The sequence below is a fragment of the Cherax quadricarinatus genome, chromosome 34 (assembly GCF_038502225.1).
Source record: "Cherax quadricarinatus isolate ZL_2023a chromosome 34, ASM3850222v1, whole genome shotgun sequence".
Taxonomy (NCBI): Eukaryota; Metazoa; Arthropoda; class Malacostraca; order Decapoda; family Parastacidae; genus Cherax; species Cherax quadricarinatus.
In genome coordinates this window covers 27,726,477-27,747,567 of record NC_091325.1, presented here as the reverse complement: position 1 = coordinate 27,747,567, position 21,091 = coordinate 27,726,477, and the positions used below count along the sequence as shown (strand labels likewise).

Here is a 21,091-nt window from a genome sequence, read left to right as displayed (position 1 = left end):
ACTTTGAGTCTTTCTCTCTCTTTTTTTAACAAATACTTAAGGAATGTACAAGATATAACATTTGAGTCTTATTTATGTAATTAAGCTAAAAGTTGTTTCTAACTTCAGCTCATCTTTTATTCCGTTCTCTCTTTCTTTTCCTGTCCCTCTGTCTTCATCTCATCTCACTTTGATTTACTCGCAAGTCTTACCTCTACAGGAAGAACATCAAGCAGGTCCTCAAACGTGCGTGCCCTAGGAAGTCCACATGCTTCCCTTAGGTCGTTATAAGCAGCAATACCATGGTCCCTGCCCCTCTGGGTATTGAGGGCTATCAGGTCCATACCTCGCGGCACCTCCCGAGTCTGCAACATAGACACCAACCAGTTGGTCAAGCATGTATCAACTTACTGGATACTGTATATTATATACGTTAATACACCTGTGGTGTATACACATACATAATAATAATAATAATAATAATAATAATAATAATAATAATAATAATAATAATAATAATAATAATAATAATAATATCTTTACTTGTACAAGTACATGTACAAGGTATACAGGTCTAGCTGACATCACTGACATACTACTATATGGAAAGCCGCTTGTTGTGCTGAGCACTTCGGCCAAATTAGGTCAGTTTTGTCCCAGGATGCCACCGTCACCTGTCGGCTAACACCCAGGTACCCAGGTACAAGGACAGCAGGTGTCATATGGAAACACGTCCCTAAAGTTATCCAGCCGTACCGTAGATTCGAACTCCGGACCTCAGTGTGTGAGCTGAATGTGCTAGCGATCGAGCTACTGGACACCATGTATCATGTGTGCGAATACACCAGCAGTTTATACACATACTGTGCATGTGTCATAGTTCTAAATACTTCAGTGGTCTTGTGCACCACCAACAAACAATCTAATACTTTTTAAACAAGCATAAAAGAATAGTAGCTTGCTTGTTCAGACCAGAGCTTTGGTGAGATGGGTAAGGAAGAAGGATGGGTAGGGATAGAAATATTGGAAAAGGGTGGGAGGGGGGTGAGAGGTAGGATATAAATTACACCACTTTGGTGTAATTTAAAAAGTGTACGTGAAATGATAAGATATTATTTAAGGGGTATAAGACTAACCCATCAGAGTCACATAGGTATCTAGAATAGTAGCCCATGTTTAATATTTTGTCCGATAAATACAATTTGTAGCAGCAGAGAGAAACATGCAGTACTTTAGAATACAATATTTTTGAAGCTGTTTTAGCCTTTCTTTACTGGATTGTTATATTCTAAGACAAATAAACATATGCAGCGTTTCTTTACTGAAATATAATACTCTAAATAAAAAACATATGCAGTCTACAAAGTCTAATTATTATGATAAATTATCATTGTCTATATTCCATCAGTCCTTGCTAGTTGATACATTATAGCAGATCCAGGTGTTTACTCCTGGGACGAGGGTGAAGGATACATTTTAGGGGGGTTAGGTAATAGTGTTAGAAAATATAAGAAATCACTTCGTCTGCTTCGGTGTTGGAAGTTCTGGTGTTGGGAAGAGGAGTGAGTTGTTTGCCAAGTATACGACACTTACTTAGATAATAATTAAAGCAGTATTTTTGCCAAGACGAGGAGCGAGAAGTATAATAACTGATATAAAGTATTAACTGGATAAATGGTGTATGTTAATTAAAAAGTAACTAATAGCTTACCTCGAAGAAGCGAGTTCGGAAGTCATAACTCACATCGAAGAACCTGTTAATGAGCTCAGAAGTGATCCCTCACCTCGAAGAGCTTATTAGTGAGCTCAGAAGTGGTAACTCACCTCGAAGAGCCTGTTAGTGAGCTCAGAAGTGACAAATCTGTCAAACATCTGGATAGGTTGTGTCGCCAGGCCTCGGAGGAACTGGTCTAGCCTACCAGGAGTGTAGACTTGCCGCGGGTTGTTGAAGTTCTGGTGTAGCTGCAACGCTCCCGCAGACTGACCCTTCTTGCCCACTAACCTGCAAGGGACGAGCACGTGCATAATAATATAACTCTTCATCTTAGACTAACTCCTAAACCTGCATTATCCCCCTTTACATATCACCATCACCTTAACACTGCATCATCACCTTAACACTGCACCATCACCTTAACACTGCACCATCACCTTAACACTGAACGCTGTATTGTTAAAACAAAAGAAAAAAATAATATTTTTTTATTAAACATTGACACTGCATAATAATACTCCAGGTTAATATCAACAGTGCAGGCAAATAATAGTCTGTAAATAAGCACTAAGAGTGTGGTGTAAATTTACACCACACTCTCGCTGCCAAATGCCCAACAAGAAGAGAAATACTCAAGAAAAACATCGAACAACAAAGGAAAACGACTGCAGTATCTACAACATATGCTGCAATCACAACTCTGCAAGGTGACACCACTAAAATACTTTTAAGGCCACTCACACTTCATCTTCCACCAGCAACACATCACCTCCAATACCTGCCGATATATCTACCAGAATCCTCTACTGCATGATGTATGCACACATGCACAATATGGCCACACCTGGATCCTTCAACACCACCATGAATGAACTCCTAAGGCTAAACAACATGCCCAGTTTTACATTCCCAGAGTCTCCACCTTCTGCAGACATAATCAAGACCACCACAAATATCGTCAGTGTCTTCATACTTACAAGTCTCTCTCAAGCAGCTCCACCACAACCACCATCTCTTACTGGTGATGAGTCGCCTCAGAATCCCACCAGTGATATACTTCCACTGGCTTCCTCCACCAAGAAAACAGATCAATCAGAGACTTCAACCCAGCCTCCCTCCTCTGCTGCAAACACCACCACTGACAGCACACCAACGACTGACACAACCATTTCTGTTCCCCAACCATCAGCACATCAAGGGGACAACTCGGCCAAAGCAAAAAGCCGCCCATATTCGCCATATAAGTACGCCAAATGGAATGGCATAAAGTTCTACACAACAGACCAATACAAAGAACTTCACTCGACTCCGTGATGGAACTATAAAGTTAACTGGCGAGCTTGAACATCTATGCAGCACCGAAGAAATACTCGACGACATCGGAGAGTTTCTAGAAAACGACAACACCAAGATCAGAGTCATCCAGGTATCAAGAACGAATTTTAGAAATATCAAGAACGTTACCCCTCACTAGCAAGCTCTCTACCATCAGTCACGAGGAAGCTAAGTTCCCCAGTGCTCTGGCATTGCCTAAAGCTGGGGTGCGGCTCCATTTGACCCTATAATGGTCCCCTTCTCGGCCCTTCCTGACACTTCCTGTTGTTGTGCAGCTTCATCAGCAGCCCTTGCATCGCCAGCTGCTGCACAGCTGGCATGCCCCTTCAAGACACCCCTGTGACTGGGAACAAAGGCTGGGTCACCACCTGGAAAAGACCCGGGCCGGCAAATGTATCAGCGAATCTACAACAACAACATCCAGTGACGCTGTATGTGTCAGTAACTAGTGGCTACCGACATTAGAGAAATTGTTGCTATATGGGGGAAAACTGTTATTGCCAGCTATATAAGAAAGCTGCTACTATTAGCTACTAGAAGGTGTAAATTGCTGCTGTTGGCTACTAGATGGTAAAAATGCTGCTATTGGCTGCAGCATGGGGAAAATGCTGCCATTGGCTACTAACGTTCGAAAGTAGACTTTTAGACATTCAGGAAATAATCCCCACAAGGAAGGTTCCTTCATGCTGGTGAGGGGCTCTTGGTCTTGGGAATTGGATCTGTGATCCAGTTCCCTGAATTAAACCTGAATACCTTCCATCCCCCCGCAGGCGCTGTATAATCCTACGGGTTTAGCCCTTCCCCTTTGATTATAATAATAAAAATCAGGAAATAAAGAGCCGATTTTTTAATCAGGTAGTTTGAAGAGAACCTTTTAGGTTACTTACTGTATCATGCTCTTGCAAACTCTTGCAAAGTCAGTGACCACTTTCTTACTTGATATTTGGTGAAGGGATCTTGAGTGAAGGATTTAGAGCTGCTGTGGCTTTCCTCTGATCAAACTTGCTTGCCTACCATTACTCAGGCGTGGCATGACCCTTTCTAGTTTAATATTAGTTTCCCAACAATAACAACAATAATAATAAACACTTACTGAATCATACCCTGGACGAGAGTGTGGCCGAAGCGGAAGGCAACAGTGGAGAACTCGTTGAGTATAGTCGGGTCAAGGCCGCTGTTGTAGTCCCTAGAGTAGCCTCGTCGCAGTGGTAGCAACCCGTTGGCAACCATGTAGTCCTTGCCTGCAAACACACGGGCTGGTTTAGAGCAGGATAGATCACCCAGGTGTTGCACACACTCACGAGTAACACTTCTCTCGTATTCGGACAAGTGAGCATTGTTTTATTCCGTAGATCATCGACGAGTCTGCTGTTTCTCTAGAGTCAAATAATATGACTCATTGTACTCTTGCGAAAGATTTTAAAATTTCTCTTTACACTTTTGTTGTTCTTTTAGAAAACAAAAATAAAGCAGGAGTATATGACACTTACCGATGAGTGAAACGTTGCATAAATATAAGATTTTTCTTTGAAATAAATGTCTTTGTATCATCACATGTCGGTTTACAATCATTCTAGTATGTCCAGCTAGAAAATAAGCTTCACTCAGTGCGGCTTATTTCTTCATTTTTCATGGGTTAGTAATCTTGACTTATCCCTTGTAAACATTATTACGTATCAGTTCACCTTGGACCAGCGTTATATCATTTTCAATTTGATAATGTTCTAGATGGACAATAATGTCCTCTAATATTGATATATAATTCGTGAGTCAATCATGAACTGTTAACCGCCGTTGTGGCTGTTATTCTTCAAGTTAAGGACAGCTGTTAATATTGAAAGGAATGAGAGAGGGCGATACTTACCAATTACAATAGGTAGCCATTCGTTGTAGATAATATGCTGGTAAATTGCCGCCACAATCCTCCTGGTCTCCTGGTAGAGAGTCTCGTCTGACCAGTGTGGGTTGATACGTGCCAGCTCCCGGGCTATACGATTGTGTATCCTCACCCACACTGTGTGTATGATGGACAGTACCACTTGCTCGTTCACCCGGTTGTCTCCTGTGTGAGGTTGTTGGTTAATACAACCTTGGGGAGGATGTGTGCTTCCAAGTTCATAGGTTAGTTCTTTGTAAAACCTATATGAAGTTCTAAAGTGATGTAAATGGTTTAGAAGATTTCTACATATTTCACGAGTGTATCATTCTTTATGACTTATGGTTCTTACCATTCATTATAACCTTTAATATTGTATTGACATAGTTTGTTCAATACACACTGAAAATTATTCATACCATTTTTAAATTCAGTGTACAAGTCCATGGATTGTGATCACAATCACAAATCCATGAGGTATAACAGGAAAATATTTAAATGACTTTAAGAAAATAATTGAGACATAGGAGTAAGTATTGGAAGTAGGTTGTATAGAGTGACAGGGAAGAAGAAAATACAGAAAAGATGTAGAGATTACATTCATTTTTGGTGTATTATTAGAAGCTTATATCGAGTCTCAACTATTGGACCACTACGACAAGGTCCTAAATGCACTAGAAGACAAAAAGAATGCAGATGTAATATATACAGACTTTGCAAAAGCCTTCGACAAGTGTGACCATGGCGTAATAGCGCACAAAATGCGTACTAAAGGAATAACAGGAAAAGTCGGTCGATGGATCTATAATTTCCTCACTAACAGAACACAGAGAGTAGTCGTCAACAGAGTAAAGTCCGAGGCAGCTACGGTGAAAAGCTCTGTTCCACAAGGCACAGTACTCGCTCCCATCTTGTTCCTCATCCTTATATCCGACATAGACAAGGATGTCAGCCACAGCACCGTGTCTTCCTTTGCAGATGACACCCGAATCTGCATGACAGTGTCTTCCATTGCAGACACTGCAAAGCTCTAGGCAGACATCAACCAAATCTTTCAGTGGGCTGCAGAAAACAATATGAAGTTCAACGATGAGAAATTTCAATTACTCAGATATGGTAAACACGAGGAAATTAAATCTTCATCAGAGTACAAAACAAATTCTGGCCACAAAATAGAGCGAAACACCAACGTCAAAGACCTGGGAGTGATCATGTAGGAGGATCTCACCTTCAAGGACCATAACACTGTATCAATCGCATCTGCTAGAAAAATGACAGGATGGATAATGAGAACCTTCAAAACTAGGGAGGCCAAGCCCATGATGACACTCTTCAGGTCACTTGTTCTATCTAGGCTGGAATATTGCTGCACACTAACAGCACCTTTCAAGGCAGGTGAAATTGCCGACCTAGAAAATGTACAGAGAACTTTCACGGCGCGCATAACGGAGATAAAACACCTCAATTATTGGGAGCGCTTGAGGTTCCTAAACCTGTATTCCCTGGAACGCAGGAGGGAGAGATACATGATTATATACACCTGGAAAATCCTAGAGGGACTAGTACCGAACTTGCACACGAAAATCACCCACTACGAAAGCAAAAGACTTGGCAGACGATGCACCATCCTCCCAATGAAAAGCAGGGGTGTCACTAGCACGTTAAGAGACCATACAATAAGTGTCAGGGGCCCGAGACTGTTCAACTGCCTCCCAGCACACATAAGGGGGATTACCAACAGACCCCTGGCAGTCTTCAAGCTGGCACTGGACAAGCACCTAAAGTCAGTTCCGGATCAGCCGGGCTGTGGCTCGTATGTTGGTTTGCGTGCAGCCAGCAGCAACAGCCTGGCTGATCAGGCTCTGATCCACCAGGAGGCCTGGTCTCAGACCGGGCCGCGGGGGCGTTGACCCCCGGAACTCTCTCCAGGTAAACTCCAGGTATCCTGTGCTGAAGTTTCAAATATATCGGCCAAAAAGGAAATGAAATATGCAAAATTTACGAAAAATTACATTTGGCAGGGGTACTGGAGTCAGTGGTACTTGGAAAAGTGGTTTTGACACTTGCTGCTGATAGAACACTTCTAATTCCATCATTTTCCAGGTACCAATTATATAATAAATCTTATCTTCATGCTAAAAAAAATAAAGTTTCATAACTTTTTTGACATTTTGGAAGATGTCGGTCTTGTTGCCCACACAAATCTGAAAATATTTGGGATACTTCAGAAAGGTACCACAAAATTTGTAAAGCAATCATTCTTCTATGTTTGTTGTGAAAATCAAATCAATTCATTCATAAATAAGGATGCATTCCCTCTAAATAGGTAAATAACTTACTTTCGAGATATAGGCCGAAGCGCGCGGCACCCCAGGTGCCCAGGAAATATTTTTTTTCCCCGAAAAATTCGCCTTATTTTACACTTTTTCCGCGACCTACGAGTGTTTATTACAGTTAACCATTGTAAATCCGTTTTCTCTCATCACTGATGAGAGAGGTCGGACCCTTTCTTCACCTTCAGGGGAAATATCAATAGAAATTTTTTCCTCGGGGCATCATATTATGCTATATATTATTTTTTAAGGTGTACTTTTTACGTTTATATGCTATTATTATATTGCATTATGTCATAATAGATCAATTGTGATAGATAAATAAGCCTTATAATTGATATTAGCGTGGGTATGGAATATTTTGTTGGCTGGAGGTGTCGGCCATTTTATGCAATATACCCAGGGTACCTGATTGGTTCCTTGATCATATTATCTCCGCCCACTCTGGCATGATCTCAGATGGTGAATTTGTATTATATTAGACATAAAAAGATATAAGAAAAGGATAAAAATAAAACGGGGAAAAAACGTAAACAATGCCGCTGCCGCGTCAGCGCTTGTTATGCAATATGACGCGTCAGCGCTGTCACTATGCCTGTTATAAATGACTGTAATTCCTTTTAGAAACATCGTACAAGGATAATAATTATACCAGAGTGTTGCCAGAAAGTTCAGCTATTTTTTGGTAACAATAACTCAATTTTCATATTTTTTCGAGTTTTTTTTTCTCTCCGCCCTCCGACCTATGAACCCCCCCTTTAGGATTGCAGCACACGAGTACAGCAGTATGTGTAGTTACATCAACGAAGAGGAACTGTAATGTCTGAGGTTCGCCGGTACTGCTGGCCTGGGTCATTACCAGTCAGTGACCCGGCCTTGCTATCCTATTGCCGGAGTGTCTTTAACTAAAGTTGTCCATTGGAAGAGGTACGAGTACCTCTTCATCTTCCGGGACCAATCGTTCCCAAGCCTAGCCCCATTTCCCGCTCTCATGGGGTTTGTAGGGGGGCAGCTAGGCATCTTGGACTATCATAAATCCTACCCCACTGGGCTTGAAGGGTGTGGCAGCGATGTAGCAGCAGACATTGTCAGGAATAATGGATATGTGATCCATACGGCGCCAGTGAAGGCCTTGTTATACCTTTCTATCTAGAAATGTGATTTAAGCAACTGCTTGAAACTCTCACAACTGCCCTTCAACGACATTTCGGCCCGTAACAACTGAGAAGAACTGGTAAAAAGCCATTGAACATGTTAGGTAAAAAAACAAGGTGATGAGAAAAACAGAAGACAGGTCAAGTAAGAAAATAAGGAGAAAGACTGGACCAGGTTGGCTACAGCTTCCTTTCTAAACTGTTGCTGGAATAATTCAGTTGTGAATTATTCCAGTCATAGTATTGTAACTTATAATCCTGCCAAAGGAGAAGCGCAGGTTCGGAAAATCTCATGCACTCGCTGATCAAGTCGGCATCGTGGTGCTGTTGATAAGTTAGACACTTGTGCTACACTTGGGTGTCTATTGTGGAAACGTGTCACCACACACTGATTTCATCAGTCAAATACAAAGAAGAATAGTTGAAGATCAGAAGGAGTTTAAGGCTATTCGTCCCTCAACCTGGAGTCGCTATAATCAGTTCATCAATCTCGAAAAGAATACAGCACATGGTAAGATTTGTCAGGAACAGGACAAGTGTTTCCTGATGCAGGTTTTAGTCATATGATGACCCGCAGCTGGAGCTTTTGGTCATCTGACCGAAGCCTTCCACTGGCTTACTCCTTTAAAATTAATGGTTATTGTGGCATGCAAAGAGAACGTAACCTTTATTCGGTGCATGTACACACCCTCATTGAAAGGCTTTCTCCCCTAACCAGCAAACCAGTACTAGGGTAGGACGATGGGGCCCCATCGTTCGATCAGTACCCAGGTTTAGCCAATAAGAAGATGGTTCTGGCAATCGCAGAGGTGTTGTGGACACCACCCACCTGTCTGCCCTTGTCATTTCCATTCTAGAGCTGGTTGAAGCAGGTTGGCGTCTGTTCTGCCTTGCTTACCGTAGAGTGCACTAATACCTATTGTTGTACATAGTGTACATACCTACATGCATACATACTGTTCTTACTTGGTGAAAGGATAATATATGTAAAAAGTTTTTCTCCTGTGTTTATTTTGATCCCTTTACACCCAGGATAATAGGCCTTTGAATTCCTGGGTTGTAATATACAACATATGTGCAAAGAGCTTTTATAGTGTAGATAGGTGAGGTAAAGCAGTCGTAGACGTTGTCACCTTTTACAAATCCCAGGTGGAAGTAGGTTATGCCTATAGGTTAGGCAAGAGTGGAATTCCGTGTGGCGCTGCCGTATAGAAGCTTGAGATAATCCTCACGCCTTTCACAATATGTGAACATTGATATTTATGAAAAAGCTACCCAGTGTTGGAATGCAAATAATAGTGTAAGGGATGAATGGAGTGCTGAATAATGTAGCAGAAGAACGTATAAACCATCAACTGATGTGATGGATACACAAAGCAAATTAATTAAAAAAATGGTGTTTTATTTGCGAGGAAATGGGAAAGTCCTGGCACACACAATATATATATATATATATATATATATATATATATATATATATATTTATAAACTAAAAGAGGAGGCAGTTAGGGTAAGATATAAACAGCTATTGGAGGATAGATGGGCTAATGAGAGCATAGGCAATGGGGTCGAAGAGGTATGGGCTAGGTTTAAAAATGTAGTGTTAGAGTGTTCAGCAGAAGTTTGTGGTTACAGGAAAGTGGGTGCAGGAGGGAAGAGGAGCGATTGGTGGAATGATGATGTAAAGAAAGTAGTAAGGGAGAAAAAGTTAGCATATGAGAAGTTTTTACAAAGTAGAAGTGATGCAAGGAGGGAAGAGTATATGGAGAAAAAGAGAGAAGTTAAGAGAGTGGTGAAGCAATGTAAAAAGAGAGCAAATGAGAGAGTGGGTGAGATGTTATCAACAAATTTTGTTGAAAATAAGAAAAAGTTTTGGAGTGAGATTAACAAGTTAAGAAAGCCTAGAGAACAAATGGATTTGTCAGTTAAAAATAGGAGAGGAGAGTTATTAAATGGAGAGTTAGAGGTATTGGGAAGATGGAGGGAATATTTTGAGGAATTGTTAAATGTTGATGAAGATAGGGAAGCTGTGATTTCGTGTATAGGGCAAGGAGGAATATCATCTTGTAGGAGTGAGGAAGAGCCAGTTGTGAGTGTGGGGGAAGTTCGTGAGGCAGTAGGTAAAATGAAAGGGGGTAAGGCAGCCGGGATTGATGGGATAAAGATAGAAATGTTAAAAGCAGGTGGGGATATAGTTTTGGAGTGGTTGGTGCAATTATTTAATAAATGTATGGAAGAGGGTAAGGTACCTAGGGATTGGCAGAGAGCATGCATAGTTCCTTTGTATAAAGGCAAAGGGGATAAAAGAGAGTGCAAAAATTATAGGGGGATAAGTCTGTTGAGTGTACCTGGTAAGGTGTATGGTAGAGTTATAATTGAAAGAATTAAGAGTAAGACGGAGAATAGGATAGCAGATGAACAAGGAGGCTTTAGGAAAGGTAGGGGGTGTGTGGACCAGGTGTTTACAGTGAAACATATAAGTGAACAGTATTTAGATAAGGCTAAAGAGGTCTTTGTGGCATTTATGGATTTGGAAAAGGCGTATGACAGGGTGGATAGGGGGGCAATGTGGCAGATGTTGCAAGTGTATGGTGTAGGAGGTAGGTTACTGAAAGCAGTGAAGAGTTTTTACAAGGATAGTGAGGCTCAAGTTAGAGTATGTAGGAAAGAGGGAAATTTTTTCCCAGTAAAGGTAGGCCTTAGACAAGGATGTGTGATGTCACCGTGGTTGTTTAATATATTTATAGATGGGGTTGTAAGAGAAGTAAATGCGAGGGTCTTGGCAAGAGGCGTGGAGTTAAAAGATAAAGAATCACACACAAAATGGGAGTTGTCACAGCTGCTCTTTGCTGATGACACTGTGCTCTTGGGCGATTCTGAAGAGAAGTTGCAGAGATTGGTGGATGAATTTGGTAGGGTGTGCAAAAGAAGAAAATTAAAGGTGAATACAGGAAAGAGTAAGGTTATGAGGATAACAAAAAGATTAGGTGATGAAAGATTGAATATCAGATTGGAGGGAGAGAGTATGGAGGAGGTGAACGTATTCAGATATTTGGGAGTGGACGTGTCAGCGGATGGGTCTATGAAAGATGAGGTGAATCATAGAATTGATGAGGGAAAAAGAGTGAGTGGTGCACTTAGGAGTCTGTGGAGACAAAGAACTTTGTCCTTGGAGGCAAAGAGGGGAATGTATGAGAGTATAGTTTTACCAACGCTCTTATATGGGTGTGAAGCGTGGGTGATGAATGTTGCAGCGAGGAGAAGGCTGGAGGCAGTGGAGATGTCATGTCTGAGGGCAATGTGTGGTGTGAATATAATGCAGAGAATTCGTAGTTTGGAAGTTAGGAGGAGGTGCGGGATTACCAAAACTGTTGTCCAGAGGGCTGAGGAAGGGTTGTTGAGGTGGTTCGGACATGTAGAGAGAATGGAGCGAAACAGAATGACTTCAAGAGTGTATCAGTCTGTAGTGGAAGGAAGGCGGGGTAGGGGTCGGCCTAGGAAGGGTTGGAGGGAGGGGGTAAAGGAGGTTTTGTGTGCGAGGGGCTTGGACTTCCAGCAGGCATGCGTGAGCGTGTTTGATAGGAGTGAATGGAGACAAATGGTTTTTAATACTTGACGTGCTGTTGGAGTGTGAGCAAAGTAACATTTATGAAGGGATTCAGGGAAACCGGCAGGCCGGACTTGAGTCCTGGAGATGGGAAGTACAGTGCCTGCACTCTGAAGGAGGGGTGTTAATGTTGCAGTTTAAAAACTGTAGTGTAAAGCACCCTTCTGGCAAGACAGTGATGGAGTGAATGATGGTGAAAGTTTTTCTTTTTCGGGCCACCCTGCCTTGGTGGGAATCGGCCAGTGTGATAATAAAAAATAATATATATATATATATATATATATATATATATATATATATATACATATATATATGTATATATATATATATATATATATATATATATATATATATATATATGTAACTGTTTTGCATGATGGTAGGATTGCTGTTTTCTTTTTCTGTCTCATAAACACGCTAGATAACAGGGATATCTTGCTACTCCTACTTACACTTAGGTCACACTTCACAGACACGCACATGCATATATATATACATACATCTAGGTTTTTCTCCTTTTTCTAAATAGCTCTTGTTCTTCTTTATTTCTTCTATTGTCCATGGGGAAGTGGAAAAGAATCTTTCCTCCGTAAGCCATGCGTGTCGTATGAGGCGACTAAAATGCCGGGAGCAATGGGCTAGTAACCCCTTCTCCTGTAGACTTTTACTAAAAAAAGAAGAAGAAAAACTTTATAAAACTGGGATGCTTAAATGTGCGTGGATGTAGTGCGGATGACAAGAAACAGATGATTGCTGATGTTATGAATGAAAAGAAGTTGGATATCCTGGCCCTAAGCAAAACAAAGCTGAAGGGGGTAGGGGAGTTTCAGTGGGGGGAAATAAATGGGATTAAATCTGGAGTATCTGAGAGAGTTAGAGCAAAGGAAGGGGTAGCAGTAATGTTGAAGGATCAGTTATGGAAGGAGAAAAGAGAATATGAATGTGTAAATTCAAGAATTATGTGGATTAAAGTAAAGGTTGGATGCGAGAAGTGGGTCATAATAAGCGTGTATGCACCTGGAGAAGAGAGGAATGCAGAGGAGAGAGAGAGATTTTGGGAGATGTTAAGTGAATGTATAGGAGCCTTTGAACCAAGTGAGAGAGTAGTTGTGGTAGGGGACCTGAATGCTAAAGTAGGAGAAAGTTTTAGAGAGGGTGTGGTAGGTAAGTTTGGGGTGCCAGGTGTAAATGATAATGGGAGCCCTTTGATTGAACTTTGTATAGAAAGGGGTTTAGTTATAGGTAATACATATTTTAAGAAAAAGAGGATAAATAAGTATACAAGATATGATGTAGGGCGAAATGACAGTAGTTTGTTGGATTATGTATTGGTAGATAAAAGACGGTTGAGTAGACTTCAGGATGTACATGTTTATAGAGGGGCCACAGATATATCAGATCACTTTCTAGTTGTAGCTACACTGAGAGTAAAAGGTAGATGGGATACAAGGAGAATAGAAGTATCAGGGAAGAGAGAGGTGAAGGTTTATAAACTAAAAGAGGAGGCAGTTAGGGTAAGATATAAACAGCTATTGGAGGATAGATGGGCAAATGAGAGCATAGGCAATGGGGTCGAAGAGGTATGGGGTAGGTTTAAAAATGTAGTGTTAGAGTGTTCAGCAGAAGTTTGTGGTTACAAGAAAGTGGGTGCGGGAGGGAAGAGGAGCGATTGGTGGAATGATGATGTAAAGAGAGTAGTAAGAGAGAAAAAGTTAGCATATGAGAAGTTTTTACAAAGTAGAAGTGATGCAAGGAGGGAAGAGTATATGGAGAAAAAGAGAGAGGTTAAGAGAGTGGTGAAGCAATGTAAAAAGAGAGCAAATGAGAGAGTGGGTGAGATGTTATCAACAAATTTTGTTGAAAATAAGAAAAAGTTTTGGAGTGAGATTAACAAGTTAAGAAAGCCTGGAGAACAAATGGATTTGTCAGTTAAAAATACGAGAGGAGAGTTATTAAATGGAGAGTTAGAGGTATTGGGAAGATGGAGGGAATATTTTGAGGAATTGTTAAATGTTGATGAAGATAGGGAAGCTGTGATTTCGTGTATAGGACAAGGAGGAATAACATCTTGTAGGAGTGAGGAAGAGCCAGTTGTGAGTGTGGGGGAAGTTCGTGAGGCAGTAGGTAAAATGAAAGGGGGTAAGGCAGCCGGGATTGATGGGATAAAGATAGAAATGTTAAAAGCAGGTGGGGATATAGTTTTGGAGTGGTTGGTGCAATTATTTAATAAATGTTTGGAAGAGGGTAAGGTACCTAGGGATTGGCAGAGAGCATGCATAGTTCCTTTGTATAAAGGCAAAGGGGATAAAAGAGAGTGCAAAAATTATAGGGGGATAAGTCTGCTGAGTATACCTGGTAAAGTGTATGGTAGAGTTATTATTGAAAGAATTAAGAGTAAGACGGAGAATAGGATAGCAGATGAACAAGGAGGCTTTAGGAAAGGTAGGGGGTGTGTGGACCAGGTGTTTACAGTGAAACATATAAGTGAACAGTATTTAGATAAGGCTAAAGAGGTCTTTGTAGCATTTATGGATTTGGAAAAGGCGTATGACAGGGTGGATAGGGGGGCAATGTGGCAGATGTTGCAAGTGTATGGTGTAGGAGGTAGGTTACTGAAAGCAGTGAAGAGTTTTTACGAGGATAGTGAGGCTCAAGTTAGAGTATGTAGGAAAGAGGGAAATTTTTTCCCAGTAAAAGTAGGCCTTAGACAAGGATGTGTGATGTCACCGTGGTTGTTTAATATATTTACAGATGGGGTTGTAAGAGAAGTAAATGCGAGGGTCTTGGCAAGAGGCGTGGAGTTAAAAGATAAAGAATCACACACAAAGTGGGAGTTGTCACAGCTGCTCTTTGCTGATGACACTGTGCTCTTGGGAGATTCTGAAGAGAAGTTGCAGAGATTGGTGGATGAATTTGGTAGGGTGTGCAAAAGAAGAAAATTAAAGGTGAATACAGGAAAGAGTAAGGTTATGAGGATAACAAAAAGATTAGGTGATGAAAGATTGAATATCAGATTGGAGGGAGAGAGTATGGAGGAGGTGAATGTATTCAGATATTTGGGAGTGGACGTGTCAGCGGATGGGTCTATGAAAGATGAGGTGAATCATAGAATTGATGAGGGAAAAAGAGTGAGTGGTGCACTTAGGAGTCTGTGGAGACAAAGAACTTTGTCCTTGGAGGCAAAGAGTGGAATGTATGAGAGTATAGTTTTACCAACGCTCTTATATGGGTGTGAAGCATGGGTGATGAATGTTGCAGCGAGGAGAAGGCTGGAGGCAGTGGAGATGTCATGTCTGAGGGCAATGTGTGATGTGAATATAATGCAGAGAATTCGTAGTTTGGAAGTTAGGAGGAGGTGCGGGATTACCAAAACTGTTGTCCAGAGGGCTGAGGAAGGGTTGTTGAGGTGGTTCGGACATGTAGAGAGAATGGAGCGAAACAGAATGACTTCAAGAGTGTATCAGTCTGTAGTGGAAGGAAGGCGGGGTAGGGGTCGGCCTAGGAAAGGTTGGAGAGAGGGGGTAAAGGAGGTTTTGTGTGCGAGGGGCTTGGACTTCCAGCAGGCATGCGTGAGCGTGTTTGATAGGAGTGAATGGAGACAAATGGTTTTTAATACTTGACGTGCTGTTGGAGTGTGAGCAAAGTAACATTTATGAAGGGGTTCAGGGAAACCGGCAGGCCGGACTTGAGTCCTGGAGATGGGAAGTACAGTGCCTGCACTCTGAAGGAGGGGTGTTAATGTTGCAGTTTAAAAACTGTAGTGTAAAGCACCCTTCTGGCAAGACAGTGATGGAGTGAATGATGGTGAAAGTTTTTCTTTTTCGGGCCACCCTGCCTTGGTGGGAATCGGCCAGTGTGATAATAAATAAAAAAATATATATATATATGTGTATATATATATATATATATATATATATATATATATATATATATATATATATATATATATATATATATATATATATATATATATATATATATATATATATATATATATATATTCTAGCCATTGCGTGGGGCAGTGGGTAGAATGAAAGGGGATAAAATAGCTGGGTTTGATGAGATAAAGATAGAAATGTTAAAAGTAGGTGAGGATATAGTTTTGGAGTGGTTAGTGTTTATATTTAATAAATGTATGGAAGAGGGTAAGGTACCTAGGGATTGGCAGAGAGCATGCATAGTTCCTTTGTATAAAGTCAAAGGGAACAAACGAGAGTGTAAAAATTATTGGAGAATAAGTCTGTTTAGTGTACCTGGAAAAGTGTTTGGTAGAGATAGAGTTATAATTGAAAGAATTATGAGTAAGACGGATAGCAGATGAACAAGGAGGCTTTAGGGAGGGTAGGGGGTGTGTAGACCAAGTGTTTGTAGTGAAACATATAGGTGAACAATATTTAAGTAAGAGTAAAGAGGTTTTTGTGGCATTTATGGATTTGGAAAAGGCGTATGACAGGGCGGATAGGAGGGGGGGAGCAATGTGGCAGATGTTGTAAATGTATGGAAGAGAAGGTAGGTTATTGAAAGCAGTGAAGAGTCTTTATCAGGATAGTGAGGCTCAGGTTAGAGTATGTAGGAAAGAAGAAGATTTCCCAGTAAAAGTCTGTCTTAGACAGAGATGTGTGACGTCACCGTGGTTGTTCAACATATTTATAGATGGAGTTGTAAGAGAAGTGAATGCTCGGGTGTTCGCAAGAAGTGTGGGGTTAAAAGATAAAGAATCTAACACAAAATGGGAGTTTTCACAGTTGCTCTTTGCTGATAACACTGTGCTTTTGGGAGATTCTGAAAAGAAGTTGCAAAGGTTGGTTGATGAGTTTGGTAGGGTATATAAAAGAAGGAAATTAAAAATGAATATACGAAAGAGTAAGGTAATGAGGATAACAAAACAAATAGGCTTGTGGAGACAAAGAACTTTATCCAAGAAAGCAAAGAGGGGACTGTATGATAATATAGTTATACCAGCGCTCTTGTATGGGTATGAGGCATAGGTTGTGATTGTTGCAATAAGAAGAAGACTGGAGGCAGTGGAGATGTCACGTCTGAGAGCAATGTGTGGCGTGAATATAATGCAGAGAATCCGTAGTTTGGAGATTAGGAGGAGGTGTGGGATTACCAAAATTATTATCCTGAGGGCTGAGTAGGGGCTATTGAGAGGATGGCTATTTGGAGAGGATGGAACGAAACAGAACGACTTCGAGAGTGTATAAATCTGTAATGGAGGAAAGGAGGGGTAGAGTTTGGCCTAGGAAAGGTTGGAGGGAGGGGGTAAAGGAGGTTTTGTGTGCGAGGGGGTTGGACTTCCAGCAAGCGTATGTGAGCATGTAAGATAGGAGCAAATGGAGACAAATGGTTTTTAGGCCTCGACGTGCTGTTGGAGTGTAAGCAAAATAACATTTATGAAAATAATTCAGGGAAACCGGCAGGCCTGATGGGAAGTACAGTACCAGCACTCTGAAGGAGGTGTGTTAATGTTGCAGTTTTATAACTGTAGTGTAAGCACGCCACTGGCAAGACAGTGATGGAGTGAATGTTGAAAGTTTTTCATCATTATATATATATATATATATATATATATATATATATATATATATATATATTTATATATATATATATATATATATATATATATATATATATATATATATATATATATATATATATATATATATATATATATATATATAAGTATTAATTGTTGAAATTACAAAACTGAAAACAGATATTATCCTAGCACCACAAGACTTTAAAAGGCAATAAATAACGTGCCCATGCACTCTGCTCCAGGCCCAGACTCTTGGAACTCCATGTTCATCAGGAACTGCAAGAAGCCTCGTCCTTGTGCCTTCAACATTCTGTGGAGAGGGAGGATGGACGCAGGGGTCATCTCATACACACTAAAACCAACAGACATAGCCCCACTCCACGAAGGTGGCAGTAAAGCAATTCCAAAGCACTACGGACCTAAAGCATTGACATCTCATATCATTAAAATCTTTGAATTAGTTCTAATAAGCAAGATCGCCAACCACCTAGATACCAATCAATTACACAATCCAGGGCAACACGAGTTTAGAGCAGGTCGCTCCTGCTTGTCCCAGGTACTGGACCACTATGACAAGGTCCTGGATGCTATAGAGGATAAACAAAATGCAGGTGTAGTATACACAGATTTATCGCACAAAATGCGTGATAAAGGAATAACAGGAAAGTTGGTAGATGGATCTCTAACTTCCAAACAAATAGAGCACAAATAGCAATATTAAACAGAGTCAAATTTGAGGCAGCTACAGTGAAAAGCTGTGTTCCACAAGGCACAGTACTCGCTCTCATCCTATTCCTCATCCTCATATCTGACATAGACAGAGATGTAAGCGGATGACACTCGAATTATTATGACAGTGATCTCCGTCGAAGACACAGCAAGACTCCAAGCGGACATCAACCAAATCATCAAATGGACCACTCAAAACAATATGAAATTCAATGAAGAGAAAATTCAACTACTGAGACATGGAAAACTTGAGGAAACTAAAACTGTATCAGGGTATACGACAAATTCTAACCATACAATAGAATGTGAAGGACCTGGTTAGTTTTAGTTTAATATGTTTATTATGCACCCCATACCCATCCTGTGGGCGGTAGTCAAAAGATTACAGAGGTACATAATGGGTCCAGGGACTGGGCCTCAAAGTTTTGATAGCTGAGCAAGTTACAGAGGTAATGAATTCACAATTTACAAAGGTAATGAACTCACAATTTACAAAGGTAATGAACTCCAGGTAGGTCTAGTCACAATCATGACAAGTTACAAAGGTATTTACAGATTACAGAGGCACACAATGGGTCCAGGGACCGGGCTCCAAAGTTTTGATGGCTGAACTAGGTACAAGGTAATGAACTCACAAGTTACAAAGGTAATGAACTCACAAGTTACAAAGGTAATGAATACTGTAAGAATGGTTACTTACGTTTATACATGGCTGCAATCATGAACAAATTTTAGAGTAATGAGCAATTCACACTTCCACACCCGGTCACAACTGTAGTGAGTTATTGGTGCAAATGTTGATTGCTGAGTTTCTCTCTCTCTCTCTCACACACACACACACATACAAATTCATACACACACACACATAAACACACACACACACACACACACACACACACACACACACACACACATAGGACCCAGGAAAACAAGGAGATTAGTAGAAGAGCCAGAAACGAGTATGCACAGATAAGGAGGGAGGCCCAGCGACAGTATGAAAACGACATAGCATCGAAAGTCAAATCTGACCCGAAACTGCTGTATAGCCACATTAGGAGGAAGACAACAGTCAAGGACCAGGTGATAAGGCTGAGGAAAGAAGGTGGAGAACTCACAAGAAACGATCAAGAGGTATGTGAGGAGCTCAACACGAGATTTAAGGAAGTATTTACAGTAGAGACAGGAAGGACTCTGGGGGACAGACCAGATGGGGACACCAGCAAGGAATACACCAACAAGTGTTGGACGACATACATACAGATGAGGAGGAGGTGAAGAAACTGCTAAGGGACATCGATACCTCAAAGGCAATGGGACCGGACAACATCTCCCCGTGGGTCCTTAGAGAGGGAGCAGATATGTTGTGCGTGCCACTTGCCACAATCTTCAACACATCCCTGGAAACTGGGCAACTACCTGAGGTATGGAAGACGGCAAATGTAGTTCCCATTTTTAAAAAAGGAGACAGAAAAGAGGCACTAAACTATAGACCTGTGTCATTGACGTGTATAGTATGCAAAATTATGGAGAAGATTGTCAGGAGGAGAGTGGTGGAGCACCTGGAACGGAACAGGAGTATAAATGCCAACCAGCACGGATTCACGGAAGGCAAATCCTGTGTCACAAACCTTCTGGAGTTTTATGATAAAATAACAGAAGTAAGACAAGAGAGAGAGGGGTGGGTTGATTGCATCTTCTTGGACTGCAAGAAGGCCTTTGACACAGTTCCTCACAAGAGATTAGTGCAGAAGCTAGAGCATCAGGCGCATATAACAGGAAGGGCACTGCAATGGATCAGAGAATACCTGACAGGGAGGCAACAACGAGTCATGGTACGTAATGATGTATCACAGTGGGCACCTGTGACGAGCGGGGTCCCACAGGGGTCGGTCCTAGGACCAGTGCTATTTTTGGTATATGTGAACGACATGACGGAAGGGTTAGATTCAGAAGTGTCCCTGTTTGCAGATGATGTGAAGTTAATGAGGAGAATTAAATCTGATGAAGACCAGGCAGGACTTCAAAGAGACCTGGACAGACTGGACACCTGGTCCAGCAAATGGCTTCTCGAATTTAATCCTGCCAAATGCAAAGTCATGAAGATAGGGGAAGGGCACAGAAGACCACAGACAGAGTATAGGCTAGGTGGCCAAAGACTGCAAACCTCACTCAAGGAGAAAGATCTTGGGGTGAGTATAACACCGAGCATGTCTCCGGAAGCACACATCAATCAGATAACTGCTGCAGCATATGGGCGCCTGGCAAACCTGAGAACAGCATTCCGATACCTTAGTAAGGAATCATTCAAGACACTGTACACCGTGTATGTCAGGCCCATACTGGAGTATGCAGCACCTGTTTGGAACCCGCACTTGATAAAGCACGTCAAGAAACTAGAGAAAGTACAAAGGTTTGCGACAAGGTTAGTTCCAGAGCTAAGGGGAATGTCCTATGAAGAAAGATTAAGGGAAATCGGCCTGACGACACTGGAGGACAGGAGGGTCAGGGGAGACATGATAACGACATATAAAATACTGCGTGGAATAGACAAGGTGGACAAAGACAGGATGTTCCAGGGAGGGGACACAGAAACAAGAGGCCACAATTGGAAGTTGAAGACACAAATGAGTCAGAGAGATAGTAGGAAGTATTTCTTCAGTCATAGAGTTGTAAGGCAGTGGAATAGCCTAGAAAATGACGTAGTGGAGGCAGGAACCATACACAGTTTTAAGACGAGGTTTGATAAAGCTCATGGAGCGGGGAGAGAGAGGGCCTAGTAGCAACCGGTGAAGAGGCGGGGCCAGGAGCTAGGACTCGACCCC

General features: G+C 41.4%; 1 protein-coding gene across 2 annotated transcripts in view; it reads right to left on the bottom strand.

Moving 5' to 3' along the window:
- The window catches only part of LOC128693647 (peroxidase), a 70,805-nt gene that overhangs the window by 6,171 nt on the left and 43,543 nt on the right, over positions 1-21,091 (bottom strand). For both annotated transcript variants that reach the window (XM_070091242.1, XM_070091241.1), the window contains 4 exons: positions 4,893-5,090; positions 4,122-4,269; positions 1,804-1,981; positions 192-344 (listed from right to left, as the gene is read on the bottom strand). In XM_070091242.1, coding sequence (XP_069947343.1) covers positions 192-344; positions 1,804-1,981; positions 4,122-4,269; positions 4,893-5,090 — 677 coding nt within the window. The remainder of the gene's footprint in view (positions 1-191; positions 345-1,803; positions 1,982-4,121; positions 4,270-4,892; positions 5,091-21,091) is intronic.